The sequence below is a fragment of the Alternaria arbusti genome (genome assembly GCF_024043155.1).
Source record: "Alternaria arbusti strain BMP 1465 chromosome Unknown scaffold_4, whole genome shotgun sequence".
NCBI lineage: Eukaryota > Fungi > Ascomycota > Dothideomycetes > Pleosporales > Pleosporaceae > Alternaria > Alternaria arbusti.
In genome coordinates, this window is record NW_026249944.1 from 1,654,416 (window position 1) to 1,668,533 (window position 14,118).

The 14,118-nt window shown below is 53.5% G+C and overlaps 6 protein-coding genes across 6 annotated transcripts; 3 read left to right on the forward strand and 3 right to left on the reverse strand.

Moving 5' to 3' along the window:
- Window positions 1–175: 175 nt before the first annotated feature.
- Window positions 176–1,730, forward strand: J4E86_004207 (uncharacterized protein; the record flags this gene model as incomplete). The annotated part of the gene is given in 2 exon segments (XM_051444751.1): window positions 176–317; window positions 334–1,730. The coding sequence occupies 2 exon segments, from the start codon at window positions 176–178 to the stop codon at window positions 1,728–1,730; spliced, it is 1,539 nt and encodes a 512-aa protein (XP_051304376.1).
- Window positions 1,731–2,364: 634 nt separating this feature from the next.
- J4E86_004208 (uncharacterized protein) lies at window positions 2,365–3,588 on the reverse strand (the record flags this gene model as incomplete). The annotated part of the gene is made up of 1 exon (XM_051444752.1): window positions 2,365–3,588. The coding sequence occupies one exon, from the start codon at window positions 3,586–3,588 to the stop codon at window positions 2,365–2,367; it is 1,224 nt and encodes a 407-aa protein (XP_051304377.1).
- A 364-nt stretch (window positions 3,589–3,952) lies between these two features.
- Window positions 3,953–5,240, reverse strand: J4E86_004209 (uncharacterized protein; the record flags this gene model as incomplete). The annotated part of the gene is made up of 2 exons (XM_051444753.1): window positions 3,953–5,060; window positions 5,110–5,240. 2 exons carry the CDS (start codon window positions 5,238–5,240, stop codon window positions 3,953–3,955), a joined length of 1,239 nt encoding a protein of 412 aa, XP_051304378.1.
- Window positions 5,241–5,487: 247 nt separating this feature from the next.
- On the forward strand, window positions 5,488–6,039 carry CWC21 (RNA-splicing factor; the record flags this gene model as incomplete). Its single annotated transcript, XM_051444754.1, has 1 exon — window positions 5,488–6,039. One exon carries the CDS (start codon window positions 5,488–5,490, stop codon window positions 6,037–6,039), a length of 552 nt encoding a protein of 183 aa, XP_051304379.1.
- Window positions 6,040–7,081: 1,042 nt separating this feature from the next.
- J4E86_004211 (uncharacterized protein) lies at window positions 7,082–10,957 on the forward strand (the record flags this gene model as incomplete). The annotated part of the gene is made up of 3 exons (XM_051444755.1): window positions 7,082–7,526; window positions 7,677–8,801; window positions 10,470–10,957. 3 exons carry the CDS (start codon window positions 7,082–7,084, stop codon window positions 10,955–10,957), a joined length of 2,058 nt encoding a protein of 685 aa, XP_051304380.1.
- A 427-nt stretch (window positions 10,958–11,384) lies between these two features.
- On the reverse strand, window positions 11,385–13,883 carry J4E86_004212 (uncharacterized protein; the record flags this gene model as incomplete). The annotated part of the gene is made up of 3 exons (XM_051444756.1): window positions 11,385–13,462; window positions 13,514–13,683; window positions 13,741–13,883. The coding sequence occupies 3 exons, from the start codon at window positions 13,881–13,883 to the stop codon at window positions 11,385–11,387; spliced, it is 2,391 nt and encodes a 796-aa protein (XP_051304381.1).
- Window positions 13,884–14,118: the final 235 nt, after the last annotated feature.

A 14,118-nucleotide genomic window follows, 5' to 3' on the forward strand; every position in this document is an offset into this window, starting at 1 on the left:
TCAACCCGATAAGCCATTCTCCAGCTTCAAGCCGCGTCGTCATCAAATCCCACCACGCATGGACTCGAAGCTGAATATATCGTCTTTTAGAACTGCTTTGTATCTGATGGCCTCTTGCTAATCTGTACAGAATACGCAAAGTCAAGTGTGATGAGGAGAAACCGAACTGCAGACGATGCACCTCAACGGGCCGTACGTGCGATGGCTACGATCCAACTTTCAGACCTCCGCCACCATCAACGCCCTCGCCTCAAGAGTCATCGAGAAGTTCACCTCAGTCGGTATCAAGTTGGAGCTTGACGCGGTCTCATTCGCCAGTGTTCATCGCTCCAGCCATTCGTCTCGATACCAAGGAGGAGCGAGATAGCTTCGAGTTTTTCATGACGCATGCCGTCTCAAATCTGCGCGGATTCCTCGATTCGCCGTTCTGGCAACGAGAACTGCTTCAAGCCGCTCATCGTGAGCCCGCGATCCAACACTGCATCATCGCTTTGGGCGCTATGTATCGACGCTTTTCCGAAGGCTGCGACTCACGTCTGACCGAGACAGCCATCCTTGATAATTACCTACAATTCGCTTTGCGACAGTCGAATCAAGCAATTCAGGACTTGTTGAAAAAGCCGAAGAGTAACGACAAAGTAGTCAAATCAGATAAGATCACGCTTATGACCTGCGCTATCCTGTTCACCAGCATGTGTTGTTTGCAAGGCTACCAAAGAGACGCAATCGAACACGTACGCAGCGGCATCCGGATGTTAAACGAAGTAGACCAAGGGAAAGAAAAGTTTGATCACCCAATAGAACTGGAGTCTATACGTACCATCTTTGTGGGATTCGATACGCAGATTAGGGCGATAATGCCAACGCACATCTCACCATCCTGGGTCGCGAAGCCCAAGACTAGACCGCTGGGCAGTTCAACGAACACGCTGAGTATGTCTGCGCTACATGCGATGTTGGGACACACACAGAGCCTACTAAATAGCATCCACGCTTTCAACCAAAGAACCAAATTACGCCCCGCCGACGAAGTCGAAGAAGTATACATCGAATACCTCGACCTCATCTCACGCTACCACCGCGGCAAACTCACCATGGACAATCTCTGGAAGCAAGCCCCTGCTTACGGCGAAGAATACACCGAACCCCTCACGGCATTGGAACTAACACAAGCCCAAATGGAATTCCTCCTCCGCGCCCCACGAGCCGATCTCATTCAGAAATTCCCCTGTCTAGGTGACTTCAAACCCGCGCGGAAACCTTTCATCGAACCCTTCGACATGGCCGCACAATTCGTGCTCATCTTCGAACTCGCTGCTAAACTCCTCCCTCTTTCAGGCGCGCAGACGCCTATCTTCCAAACGCCCGTTGGTCCCACATCCGCACTCTGGGCCATCGCCGTCCGCGCACCGTCCTCGTGTCAAGCACTACGCAAGCGCGCTGTAAAGCTCATGTTGAGCCATCCCCGACGAGAAGGATTTTGGGATGGCATGCTTGCTGGGCAGATTGCGGAAGAGGCGTTGAGGTTGGAGCAAGAACGTGCGCGAGCGGAGATGGGTATCGAGGAAGATGAGATATGTGCGGAGCTGGAGGTGCCGGAGCATTTGCGCATTATTGCGTTCTATTTGACGCATCCGAAAGATAGTGATCGGACGGTCAAGGTTGAGTTTTCGGATGCCAGGGATCTGGCGATTGGAATTCCCGGGTCGGTTAAGTGGATTACTTGGTAGAAGGGTGTTCACCTGAGGTATGAGAGAGTACCAACCTGTTCTTCACTGCTGTGTCGGCACTTCGAGATGTGGACCGATGGCGACCGGCGATGATTTCCTCCACGTCATGTCGCAACGCACGACAGTCTGCGATCTTCCGTCAACTCCAAAAGCCCGAGTCTGGCCTTACATTCGCTCAAGACATTAGCGAAGAGACTTCTCGCGTCCATCGCTCCTCTACATCCGATCAGCTCTGAATGGAGGAAGACCTTATCCCTCGCTTCGCCAGACTACTCCAACTGCGGATAAGGACTTTGTCTTATCGTCACATGAAGAGGGCAAAAGGCTTAAACAGCACGTCGTGCAATGCACTCAAAACCAAAGAGCGCGCAATTGGAATGGAAATGGATCCATCACAGCACGATAGCGAAGGAGGATACCAGGAACTGAAGAGAAGAGGCTGAAACCCAGCAGACTATTCAAATGGTCTAGTGAACCACTCGTTCGGATAAACATAAAAGATATATCACTGAATGTATCGTACAAAGATAAATATGTAGTCAGCAGTCCAGGAAACCGCGCATGCATGCCACACAATAGCCGTGCCAGTCCTTCACAAACACCCTTGTCCTCTCCGTAAACAATGACAGACACCCTAAGCCCCCTCCTCACCCATCAAAAACGCATCCAAATCACTCACACCCAATCTCCCACCCGCCCTCCTCACCGTCCCCGCCGCACCCCTCGCCGCAATATCCCCTTTCTTCCAATTGACCCAACTCGTACTCACAATCCTGGTTTCAGGCTTCGGCCTAGCCGTCAACCTAAGGCCCGTTCCGAGACTACCCCTCAGGACCTTCATATCGATCTTGCCGCCGCGGATACTGCGCAGAATGTGCGAGACGGGACTGTTGTCGTCGCCCCAAACAGAGCCGTACGAGTCCTCGCCTGGGAAGAGGATGCGGGTTGTGAGCTTTGTGAGGGGCGTGGTGTGTTTGGGAAAGAGGGTCGTTATGAGGTGGGCAAGGGCGGCGGGGGCTTCGGCTGAGGTGGAGGCGGAGAAGGAAGGGAAGGTCGTGGGTATGCTGGTCGTTTGGCGGGATTCGCGGAGGAGGGGAGGGTCGAGACGGAGGCGCGGGCGTGAGGCGTTGACCGAGACGCCGTGGCGGGCTGTTCGTCGAGAGGAGGAGCGCGTGAAGCTCGTTGCTGGTCCTGATGATGGGGTGGTGAATGATTGTGCTGCAAAGCTGCTGGATGGCGTCAAGCGCTCATCGTGGCTTGTCTGGAGATCTCGTGAATCGAGCTGGCTCTCTTGCTGGGGGGTGTAGTAGCCAGAGATGTAGACTCGGCGCGCTTGTTTCAACAGGTACGGGTACTGATGCTTCAATACCAAGACGCCGTAAGGATACGACACGTAAAGCGACAGACCATCCTGGTCTTCTTCGTTGTCGTGAACAACTCCATCGGCATCGACGGTAGAACGCGCCTGCGCGATATGTCTCCGCCTGCGAACACAATCGTTCAACTCGTCATTGATCAATCGAGACGTCAGCATCAGCGCCACCGCAGCGGGGAAGCCGAGCTTCTCGCCCTCAATGTCTTCCATGTGTCCATTCTCGACGGCAATCGTGGGTGGCTTCGCGACTGAGAGGAGAGATGCATCGTGGTGGCGGCGTGCCAGCGGCGCGAGATCGAGTGGTAGACCTGGAACTTCCGTCTTCCGGGCGCGGTCCTGTATCCTGTTGCCAAAACACGTAGTGTAGCCAGCACTAATCGTGATTGCGTGCGGTTCGGTGAGGAGGTAGTCGTAGATTTGGCATCGTATCTCAGTGGGTATCGATAAGAAGCCGCTGTAGCTGCTGCTATCCGTCACGCTCATGTTGTAATCGTAATCGTGGAGAATTTGTGGTATTCAATGGTGCCAAATGTATGGGTCTCTAGCGGAATTTATTGTAGCAAAAGTTGATCAAGAGTAAAAACAACGTGTCCAACGACGTGTTGTTGTAAGGATGAGTGAAGGATGATGTCGCCGAATCATGGATGTGGGGTGTGGAGCGGTGAAACAAACAGATGCCCTGCAGGAGCGAGTCACCGCGAGTCCCGGTGGCGGCCCCAGAGCCTCACGCGACGAGGCTGGCCAACATTCCACAGACGCCCAATCACGATTTTGCAAACGTCTGTTTGTTTACGCCAAGATGTATGCAATTATGACTCCTCCCTTACGCTACGGTAGGTCCGTGGAGCTAATCATCCTCACTATCTTCCGCTCTTTGTTGCTCAGCCAACTTCTGCGCTTGTTCCCACTGCATCGCAAATTCTCGCAGTTGACCCTCTCCACCGCTACTTGCATCTACTACGTCTTTCGGAAGCTTGTGCGCACTGTACTGTGGAGTCGAGAAGCCGTATGCCTCGGGGTCATCTCTCCGTACGAGGCGAAACTCTGGCTGCCATAGCTCCTCAATGTCGTCCTCATCTGTGTCTTCATCCTCGTCTGAGGTGTCACTAGCTGCCTCAACTGGCACGCCCTTGTCTTCCGGTTGCGCGATCTTCAGACGCACAGTTGTTTCCTCGAGAGGTGTTGCGTCGGGTACCTCCATTGTAAGGAGTTCCATCCATGAGAAGATCAGAGGATCAGTCCGCACAGCCCATGGATTGAAATCGACCACCCAGACCTTGTCGTGCGGCGGCGGTACGTATACGTCGAAGGTGAAGTTGGCATCGGGAAATGTGTCGCGCAGCTTCGCGTCGAAGAAGTCTTGAATGGTATCGCGCAGCTTGTCCTGCATGTTAAACAAGAAGTCAAAGTGGTTCAGATCCCGTTGACACAAGGCAATCAGCCGGCGATTCCGCACAAAGCATCGGAACTCGACGCTTGGATTCAGCGTGATCCATTTCCTCAGAACCAGATGATATGGAATCTCCGGGTCTGGTGTTGTAGATTGGTCGGCTGTGTCGTCAAAGGCGTGCGCCAGATCGTGTGTGACAAAGTCGCTGCTTTTCAGCAGCAGGTAGATGTCGTTTGGTGTCCGGCACTCCATGCTGTTGGTTGCGGCTATCCAAGTCGCATCTTTTGGCGCGCTCCAGTTCAGCTTGGGTGCGACTTTGCCGCCCAATTCCTCGATGGTCCGCTCGATGGCTTCGTGTGTGTCGCGCCAGTTGGCGCTCGGGTCTTGAGCTTCGTCCTCATCGTCGTCGTTGTTGTCCGCACCCGAGAATATGCCGCTGTCATTGTCTGACCACGAAGGGTCGTCGTTCTCTTCGGGAGGGAGGATGATGCCGTCTGATCGGAGGTAGTCGAGGAAGGCGGGTGGGAGGGGGATGAGACGCGCTTTGGGTGTCACGGCGCGGTACCTATTGCAATTAGAGGAAGATCTAAGAACGGGAAGGAGTAGAGACTAACTTGGGATGCCATTTGTGGTATGAGCAGTTCAGGATGTGCTCTTTGGTGACTGGTGGGAAGGGCAGTTCTCTGTACCCCACCTCAACCGGCCCTGAGGTGATATCGTCGCTTGTGGCGTCTTGTGTAGTCATGGTGGTCGTGAATTGTGTGAGAAGGGATGAGAGCGAAATCTCTTAAGTTTTATATCGCAAGGCAATGACTCCATCTCTGGGTGAGTCTGCGCAGTACCAAGGGTAAAGTTTTGGTGGGGCGAGCCATTCCATCATTGCGCTTGGGCCTCCGTGCTCACCTCCGAGCTCTCCGCAAACCATCCATCATTCTCGCCAGCCACGCTCTCCAACGCGACACCCATCTCCACCCACCACCTCTACAAGCATCATGGCCGACAACGTAGGCCTCACCACGCCAAGAGGTAGCGGAACCTCGGGCTACGTCCAGAAGAACCGATCCCTCCTCCGACCGCGCGACAAGATCCAGCCCTACCCCAAAGATTGGGAACATGCCAAACACCGCCCAAGACAACCAGACGCCGAGATCCTCGAACACGAAGCAAAGCGCGACATCGAAGTCAAGGTCCTTGAGCTGCGCGACAAGCTTGAAGACGAAGGCGTCGACGAAGACGAGATTGACGACCAGTGCGAAGGCCTACGCCGCAAACTCGATCAGGAACGAAAAGACGGCAAAGATCTCGGTCCTAATGCGAAGCGCCTCAAGTCGCACCAAGTCCACGACCTTGCCAAAGCAAAGGCAGAAGAGAGCGAGAGGTTGCGCAAAGCCCTGGGCATCAGCGCAGACTATGAGGAAGGAAGTCACTGGAGGAAGCAAGAGGAGAGAATGCGCGACAGTCTAGCCAAGAGGGAGGCCGAAGACGAAGAAAGGACTGCCAGAGCTAAAGAAGCCAGGCGGCATAGGGAGGACGACTCGGATTGAGCTTCTGCGAGTCTGCTATTTGGCGTTATGATCCTTTCCGATACCCATAGCCACTGTGCACCACCCTGAAGGCATGGCATTACTGCCTGGAGACTAGCATCCGAAAATCCGTCTCTGACATCTCTACGACATACCTCTAGTACCAAAGATAGCGACTGTCGATTACTGGTGCGGAAGCTGGAGGCACAGACAGGTCAGCTTCGTCTTCCAGCTTACAGTCTAAGAAGCAGACTGACTTCAACAGATGAGATCTAAACGAGCACCCAGTGTACCCTTGTCTACTGGCTTTTGGTTCTAATGCAGGAACCCTTTACACCATGTCAATTGACTTGACTTGACTGCTTCCGTGACGTCTCACCTCCACTGATGCGCACCTAGGATAACGCGCCGCTCACAAGCGACATTAGTTTGCATGCGGGGGATACCTATTTCCACTCCGGCGTATCTTTCGGTACTGAATAGACCTGTCAAGAGAACGGAGGCGTACCGCACATTGCGCAAGGTGCTTTGCTAGGGCTTCATCTTCACCACACCTCGTTCGCCTTATCACAAGTAACGATACCACATCTAATACACGCATTGTGACAGCCACTACAGCTGAACGATGAACCTTGTCCGTCTGCAACGCACTGTTCGGGTTGGCATTTCTTATCGGCCTAGATGCTTACCCCAGGCGGTCCAGCTGTCGGCCCACGTGGGTCACCTGAATGGCCAGCTTTTGACGGGCGCGCCAAGTCCTCACAACGACTGGGGTCATGCCCGTGCAACTTGGCTCGCAAACGCTCCACGCCGTCTTTTCCATTAACACGAACGACAGGGCTCTTGCAATGCCTCCTCGTCACCGATGCGGGCGTCATTTTCTATGAACACCCACGGGACGCCGTAGCGTACCGCATGCGATAGCTCACTCACCTAATTGGTCCATTCCTCAACACCAGCGTTCCGGCATCGTGGACGTATAAACCAGGTCTCTCCGCATTTGCGGGCTAGCTGTCTCTTCCCGTAGCAACACCACCGCACGTTACGTGCCTCGACTGTCACCATGGTCCGGCCTATCGCTGTCATGCGCGAGACATGGAACATCTACACTCCTGTCGAACGACGGAACATCGGCATCTACATCGCCGGCATCATGATGTACAAGTTCGGCCTCGAGGCATTCAACGGATCTGTCATTGCGCTTGCGACTAATCGATACGATGAACTCGAGAAGAAAACGCACATCTCCATTACTTTTCAACGCGTCGGCGTCTTGACTGGACTGAATCAAGCCTTTCAGTGTGTTGGATCTATACTGATCGCGCCACTCATCAAAAGATATCCGACCAAGAACGTTCTGGCATGTGCAGTGCTTATATTCGCCTTCATGAGCAGCGTCTTGCTCATCTTAGACGCTGCAACTGGCGGCAAGTTCGCACCGCGCGGATGGGCAAAGGATGACTTCAGCTACTACGGTGACTATGATACCGACGCCATGATCCCCATCTGTAAGTTCATAGCCCCAGTCTACCAAATGGTTCGATATGTCGGTCACCTTTTCTCTCATGTCTGCTGCCGCCAGAGCTGTCGCTGGCGGGTGCTGTAAGGAGTAGCAGGTACTTGTTCTCATCTGATTCCATGTTGCTGACGAACGCTAGATTGCGTCTGTGGTATAGTCTACGGCATGGTCGAATTGATCCGGCGAGTCATTCCGCGCGACTTGGTCGGCGGCAACATCCAAAAGCTTCGACGTATGGACTCTCTGGTTCATATCTTCTACGAGATCAGCGGCACTGCTGGTGCTTTTTGCACAGCACTTGCGCTCATTCCCCGGTTCGGCAACAACTTCAGCTTCATCATCACGCCCATATTCTTCGCCGCCGCATCCATACTCTGGTACTTCATTGAGGAAGCCAGCATACCGAAGGAAGGCAGATCTCTGATCTTGGAGAGCCAGCCAACCTATGTCAAGGCCGTGATAGGCGGATTCTACCTCTTCTTCGAGTCCGTTGGAACCGGTGCTAAGATCATCTTCAAGCACCGCAAGTTTATCTGGCTGTTACCCGGATATGCTGTCGCGCTTTATGCGCACCGATACCTCGAGAACGCAATCGCTCCTGCCGTAGCACGCCGCTATTTCGGAAACTCGGCATGGTCACAGATCATAGTGGGAGGCTCAAACTTCGGCGAACTGCTAGGAGCGCTGTTTGTATTCATGTTCACGAACTTGGTGCACACTCCGATACCATGGCTTCGGCTAGACGCCCTGGCTCTCCTGATAGTCTGGTATCTACCTTTCTGGAACCCACCCAAGAACGACGTGGCTCAAGCTTGGATCGTGGGAGCGACGTTCCTCCCCATCAGTTTCGGGTGGGCTGCCGGCGACGTATCGCTCGCCGCATACATTCAGGCATCACTAGCGCGCATCGAGTCCAAGACTCAGAACGTATCTGCACTCGGTGCCGTCATGGCGTTCCTCTACAGCACATACATCGTCACGTACGCGATCGCATCCGTTTCCCTCGGGACCTACATCGACCGCGTTTCCGATCGCCACAACGAACAGATACACGGGGCTGTGTTGAACGTGGCTGCTGTACAGTTCACCATCATCAGTGTGCTGGTCTTGACGAGTACCTTTGTGCCGAAAGGCGCCTTTGCACTAAATCCCAAGATGCTCAGTGAGGAGGACTTGGATACCGATCTGGAGGACGAGGATCTGGAGTATGTACCCGGAGTTCAGGTCAAAGGCAAGCGAAGCTACGAAAGCCACGAGATGACCAGTAGAACGAACAGCTTGGACTAGCGACATGTGAGAATGACTTGGATGATGCTGATAACGAATATAACTTTCCCATCTTAATGCGACAGGAATTGCTCCTCTGGCCACGTATCACAATGCGAAAGAAACAACATGTGCGTGCAGACACCTTGATGTCCAGCCAAATAGCATTAGCAGACTATGCGGGGTATCTTGTCTGAACCGCTACATTGTAGATGGATAATACTTTGAGCATGACCTCGATCATCATGATCTGACCACCATATCGTGGGCCGGCAGAAGCCGCGACAGCACTTCCAATGTTTCTATAGTGATCTCCAGCACGTGTGTTCTTGTGCAGCGCTCATTGATCCCCACGACTACATGTAAGCTATCGGCTGTTTCATCGACGACTCCGAATATAGAAGGTGACCTCCGCGACGTTCCGTCTCGGTAGACTGGAGTAGCTTCCGCAGCGGAGGCTCGACCCTGCGCACGGAAGGAATGTCACTTGATTGCAGCGCTGAGCAGTAAGAGTGGCAACTAAGCACTCGGCGTCCTGGGTTCGAGACAAGGGGCGCTTTAGCATGCGTCGACGCGCCAAGCCCATGTGCTCACGGGGCGAGGTTTGGTTGGCTCAGCTACGCCTTCACGCACCTCCAAGTCAGCAGCAACACCACGTCTTTGGGTTGCGCCAAGCAAAAGCTTCGCTCACAATCAGTCGCGCTGCGGACGCCATTTGCTTTTAACGGCCCAGTGCAAGCATGCGCGGAATTCCTTCCAGATCGCGCGTCTACTACGCCTTGTTGCGACCGCTGCTCTCGACCCATGGATGAGGCCGACTTCGACGGCTCACGCATAACACCTGTACCCGCCTGTTACGCGGCTGTACGTGCGCAATCCAGCTGAACAAGCTCAAGATCCCCAGAGCCTTGGACCCGTCGCTTTCGTGCTTTCGCTCTGGTCTTTGTTGGCGCCTTGTTTCGATACCCCGTCATTGTTGTTGTTGCCTCTTGTGGGTGGTAGCCCAGTCTGACATCCAACCCGCATTAGGCACGCCTCTGCCATCTGGTACACTGTTGCTACGACTACCGCTTGTCGGAGACTTCTACAAAATCACATCCACCGCAAAGCGTCTGGTATTGCGGCTCGATGAATCATGCAGCCATATCCACAGCCGAGTGGACCGCCCGGTAACGACAGAAATGAAGGCGGGCATCGGGGTCCGCTGAGTAGAACATGGCCACAGTTGTTCAAAAAGAGAAGGAGATATAGTCCGGTTAGGGAGAGCGCCCAACAGCAACAAGAACAGCAACAACACGTACAGCAGATGCAGCACGTGCAAATGCAACCAGCACCGCAAACACAGCCACAGCAACAACCCGTGCAATTACCGATACATCCCATCCGCCCATTGAAATCGCCATCAGTAACAACGCAATCTGTCACATCACCTACAGTATCTTCGATAAGGTCTCCGTCAATAGCAGCAGACACCGCGAGCACAATATCATCAATATCTCATGCATCATCCGCAACACCGAAGAAAGTCGCCATCGCAAGAAGAAGCAGTAATATAGTGCCAGCGGACAGCAATGGTATGTCTCTCTCTTCGTCATCAATTCCCGTGACCTCAATCTCACCCAAACAACACAAACGCAAAATCTAGTACACAGCTAACCTCCTCCAGGCGCCGGCGGCGTAACAACCCCCCAAGCCGATCTCCTAGCTTCCAAATCAAACTACGAACTAATCTCCTCTGGCCAACACCTAGAAATGGGCCTCCACTTCAGCACCGCCATGGCCACCGGCGTAATGATGAAGCGCGCCACGCACCGCGCCGCCGAACAAGCCCGGCGTGATCGCATGAAAACCGCCATGGTAGATCTAGCTGAATTCTTACTCGACGGCGAAGTTACTTTTGGTAGTGGGACCACATGTTTTGTTGTTATGAGAGGGAAAGATGGCGAGGATGGCAGCGAGAAGGTGACGGATGGTGCCGATGACGATGTGAGGAGTGGGAAGGGGTCCATGCCGGGAGAGAAGAAGACAGTGAATAAAGCGCGTTTGATAGAGATGGCGTTGGAGAAGATGAAGGCTCAGGAGAAGGAGATTGAGCTGCTGCGCAAGGAGATTGAGGGCTTGAGGGCGGGTGGGGATAGTATGGATGTGTCGTAGAGCCCACACCCGCATAAGACGCCTTGTGTGATTTGTTGGAGAGGAGGGGAGAGAAGCAGGGCTGGGTTGGAGCATCTTTTCTTTTGTAACCTGAGATATCCATCATGCATGGCGTTCACATGATTTTCGGCATACAGTTTTACCACATGTAACTATTTTAGCAAAGGTACTGGAAACACGATATAGCATGTACCGACCTGCTGCTTACTCGACGTCTTGCACCGGACCCATCGTGGCGTTCGAACCAAGTGGGGTTTCCACACGGGAACCATGGCCGTTAGCACTGAGCTTCAAACAAGTTCGATCTGCCCAGTCTCCGCGGAGTGTAGACTATGGAAAGCGAGCATCACGTTGACAGCTCAATAGAAGTGCAGATAGCTGTGAGGAGTAGTAATGGTATCATTTGTACATGTTCTCGTATGATTATCTACGCGAGCAGTGCGAAGAGCAGGTACGTCTTCTTCGCATAATCCACCGCGTTCTTCCTGAGCCTGTTGATAGCAGCCTCGTCTAAGTCCACCATGTCGGTTTTCTGTACCAGTGCTGTGAGTTTGGCATCGTCTGCACCTGTGTTACCAACGAAGCGTTGGATGTAGAGAAGATCGAAAAGCAGTTGTTTGACTCTCTGTTCTCTTGCTTCGCTGTGGTTTGGTGATGGTTCTGTGACGTCTGCCTTCTCGCCATCGTCCGTGGCTGTGGGGTCTGTGCCTTCTTCTTCCTCTTTACCTTCGTCTTTCTTCTCGATAGAAGGGCTTTGCTCTTTCGTAGGCGCGCTGATGGCGTCGAGATGCTCCTGAACTGTCTTGACTACTTCGTCGGCGACGCTACTTTTCAGTACCTCAACGCTGCCGGGCGCCCACGCATCACTACCCAGCGCGCCCATATCTTTGTTCAGACCCCGCAGGAATCTGAAAGCGCTGGGTGACGGCTGGCTTGGTAGAGGTGGGTGTCCTTCCCACAAGATGTTGCTGTTCGTCTTCACTTTAAGTGAACCTTGAAGCGATATCTTGTATGCTTCTACGCTTGGTTTCGTGACGCGTAAAGCGAGTGTAGTATGCAAAGGCTGGAGAATCTCTAACGTAAAGGGTGACGCAAGAGGTGTGGCTTTATCTTGGAGGCGTAACCGCGGTATCCGATCGCCGATTTCCCTGACTACGCGCAGCATGAAAGTGGCCTTTTGTGTTGATTGCTCACCATCAGACTTCTTCACGATAGTATTGAAGCTCCGGCTTAGGTTTTGCATGGCGTCGCTCAAGGCTTCCTGGGTAGCTTCCTCGAGCAATTTGGGATCGTCATCGCTGAGGAGCGCTTGCTTTGAGTCGCCAAGCTCATCGTCGGATTCGTCGTCTACATCGTCTGCGAATGTGTCGTCCCATCGTGCTTCCTTCATGCTCTTCACGATACCTTTGACTTCCAGGATAGACTCCATCCACTTGTCAAAGGCAGAAGTTACGCTGATGACAGACTCATCGCGCCCTTGGTAGGTGTTGAGTATAGCGGATTTGAAGTTTTGTGCACCGTTGCTCAGATCAGAGGCCTTGGTAGTGGTATCCCATAGCGAAGGTGCCATGGCCTTGTCTGTTGAAGCCACCGTGTCCAGTCGAGTCGTCAGTTCGGTAACGACAGTCTGTAGCCCATGTGTGCGCGATCGCATTATGCCCTCAAGCTTATCGTTCATCGTGTCTCGTAGATCGTCTAAAACGTTGGCCGACTTAACACCCGCCATTCGTGAGCCAGACAATATCCAGGTCTCGATCAGCTCTTGCCTCAAGTCTGCAGCCTCTTTGAGTCGTTCTTCACCGTCTAGTGCTTTTTGCACACCCTTGAGGAAAGCGGCAATAGCGTCCTTTGACCATCGGTGCATTATCCGCTCTGCTTCCGGCCGCTGCAACTCGTCGTGTCTTGGCCATGGCGTGTAGTTCCGTGCCTCATCGCCTAACCACCGATCATGTACATCGAGGTTCAGCTCGTAGAGACCGCGGACGTTGGGGTCCTGGATCAATGGCTGCGCCTTTAGCTTTGCCAGTGCCTCTGCTAAGCGTCGCGGAAAGATGGTTTGTGTATCGAGACATGTCTGGATGCACAGCTTGAGCGCACTGATGCCATGCTTCGCAAGCTCGTCACCTCCTGCCCTCAGCTCGCTGTTCATCTTGTCCAATCGCATCTTATGGAAATGGTGTAGGACATCGGTCGGGGTGGAGCTCGTCGCGAGCGCGTAGGCACACATGCTTTCGAGCAGGCTGGCTGTTTCGCCGCTCGTGTTCGAGAGGCGCTTGTCAATCCTCCTGAGAAGCTTCCGCCGTACCGACAGCAGTTTCTCCCACAGCTGATTGACAATGGGCGCCTTGTTGTCTGATTGACTGAGCGACTTATGGAGTAGTCTTGAGATGACCAAGATTTTCGCAATGAGCAGATATGATCCCTCTCTTTTCATGAGGCGCGTCATGACCACAGGCGCGTTGCGCATGACTGCGAGCTGGGCCGCGAATGTATAGCGCTCCGCATCTATTGCGCGTCAACCCACTGTCCCTTGCCAATGCATTGTTGTAGACTGACCGCGACTTCGTATATGCATGTCCATCTTGCCCGCGTTGTTTGTGATCTTTTCCAGGCCCCGCGCATTGCAGCTCTGCCCTACTCTTGAAAGCCTGCTTTCCACCTGCTGCATGCGCACTTCCATGTCGATGATCGTACCGGCCGTATCGAGGAGGCTGCGATAGCTTGCCCTGTAGTTCCGTCAGCCTCTCCCATCTATATCCCCTTGTTGGCCTGGCATTTCGTACCCGACAAGCGACCGTAGCTTCTCTCGATTGTCGTCGGCATTGTTGCGGAGCTGCTGTTCAAGCTTGCGGACGACGGGGATGGGGTATTGGAACGCGTCCTCCCACGTCTGAAAGGTTCGTGGGTCTGGCGTTTCGGTCGCCATTGGCGTCGGGTACTGGAAGGCGCGTGTTGGCGTCGCAATGCTAAACGTAGAGGTACGCGGCGATGCTACATCTCCCCACCAATCGCGTGCTTAGTCATCGCGCCTACCCATCACTCAATTGTCAACTGGAACAGTTGACTGATTTGCGAAGGTAGTGCATGATCGAAGAAGGGGCTTTGAACATAATCGTTGTGTAAAATACATGATAGCATTGGTGTTGAAACCAAGAAACTCT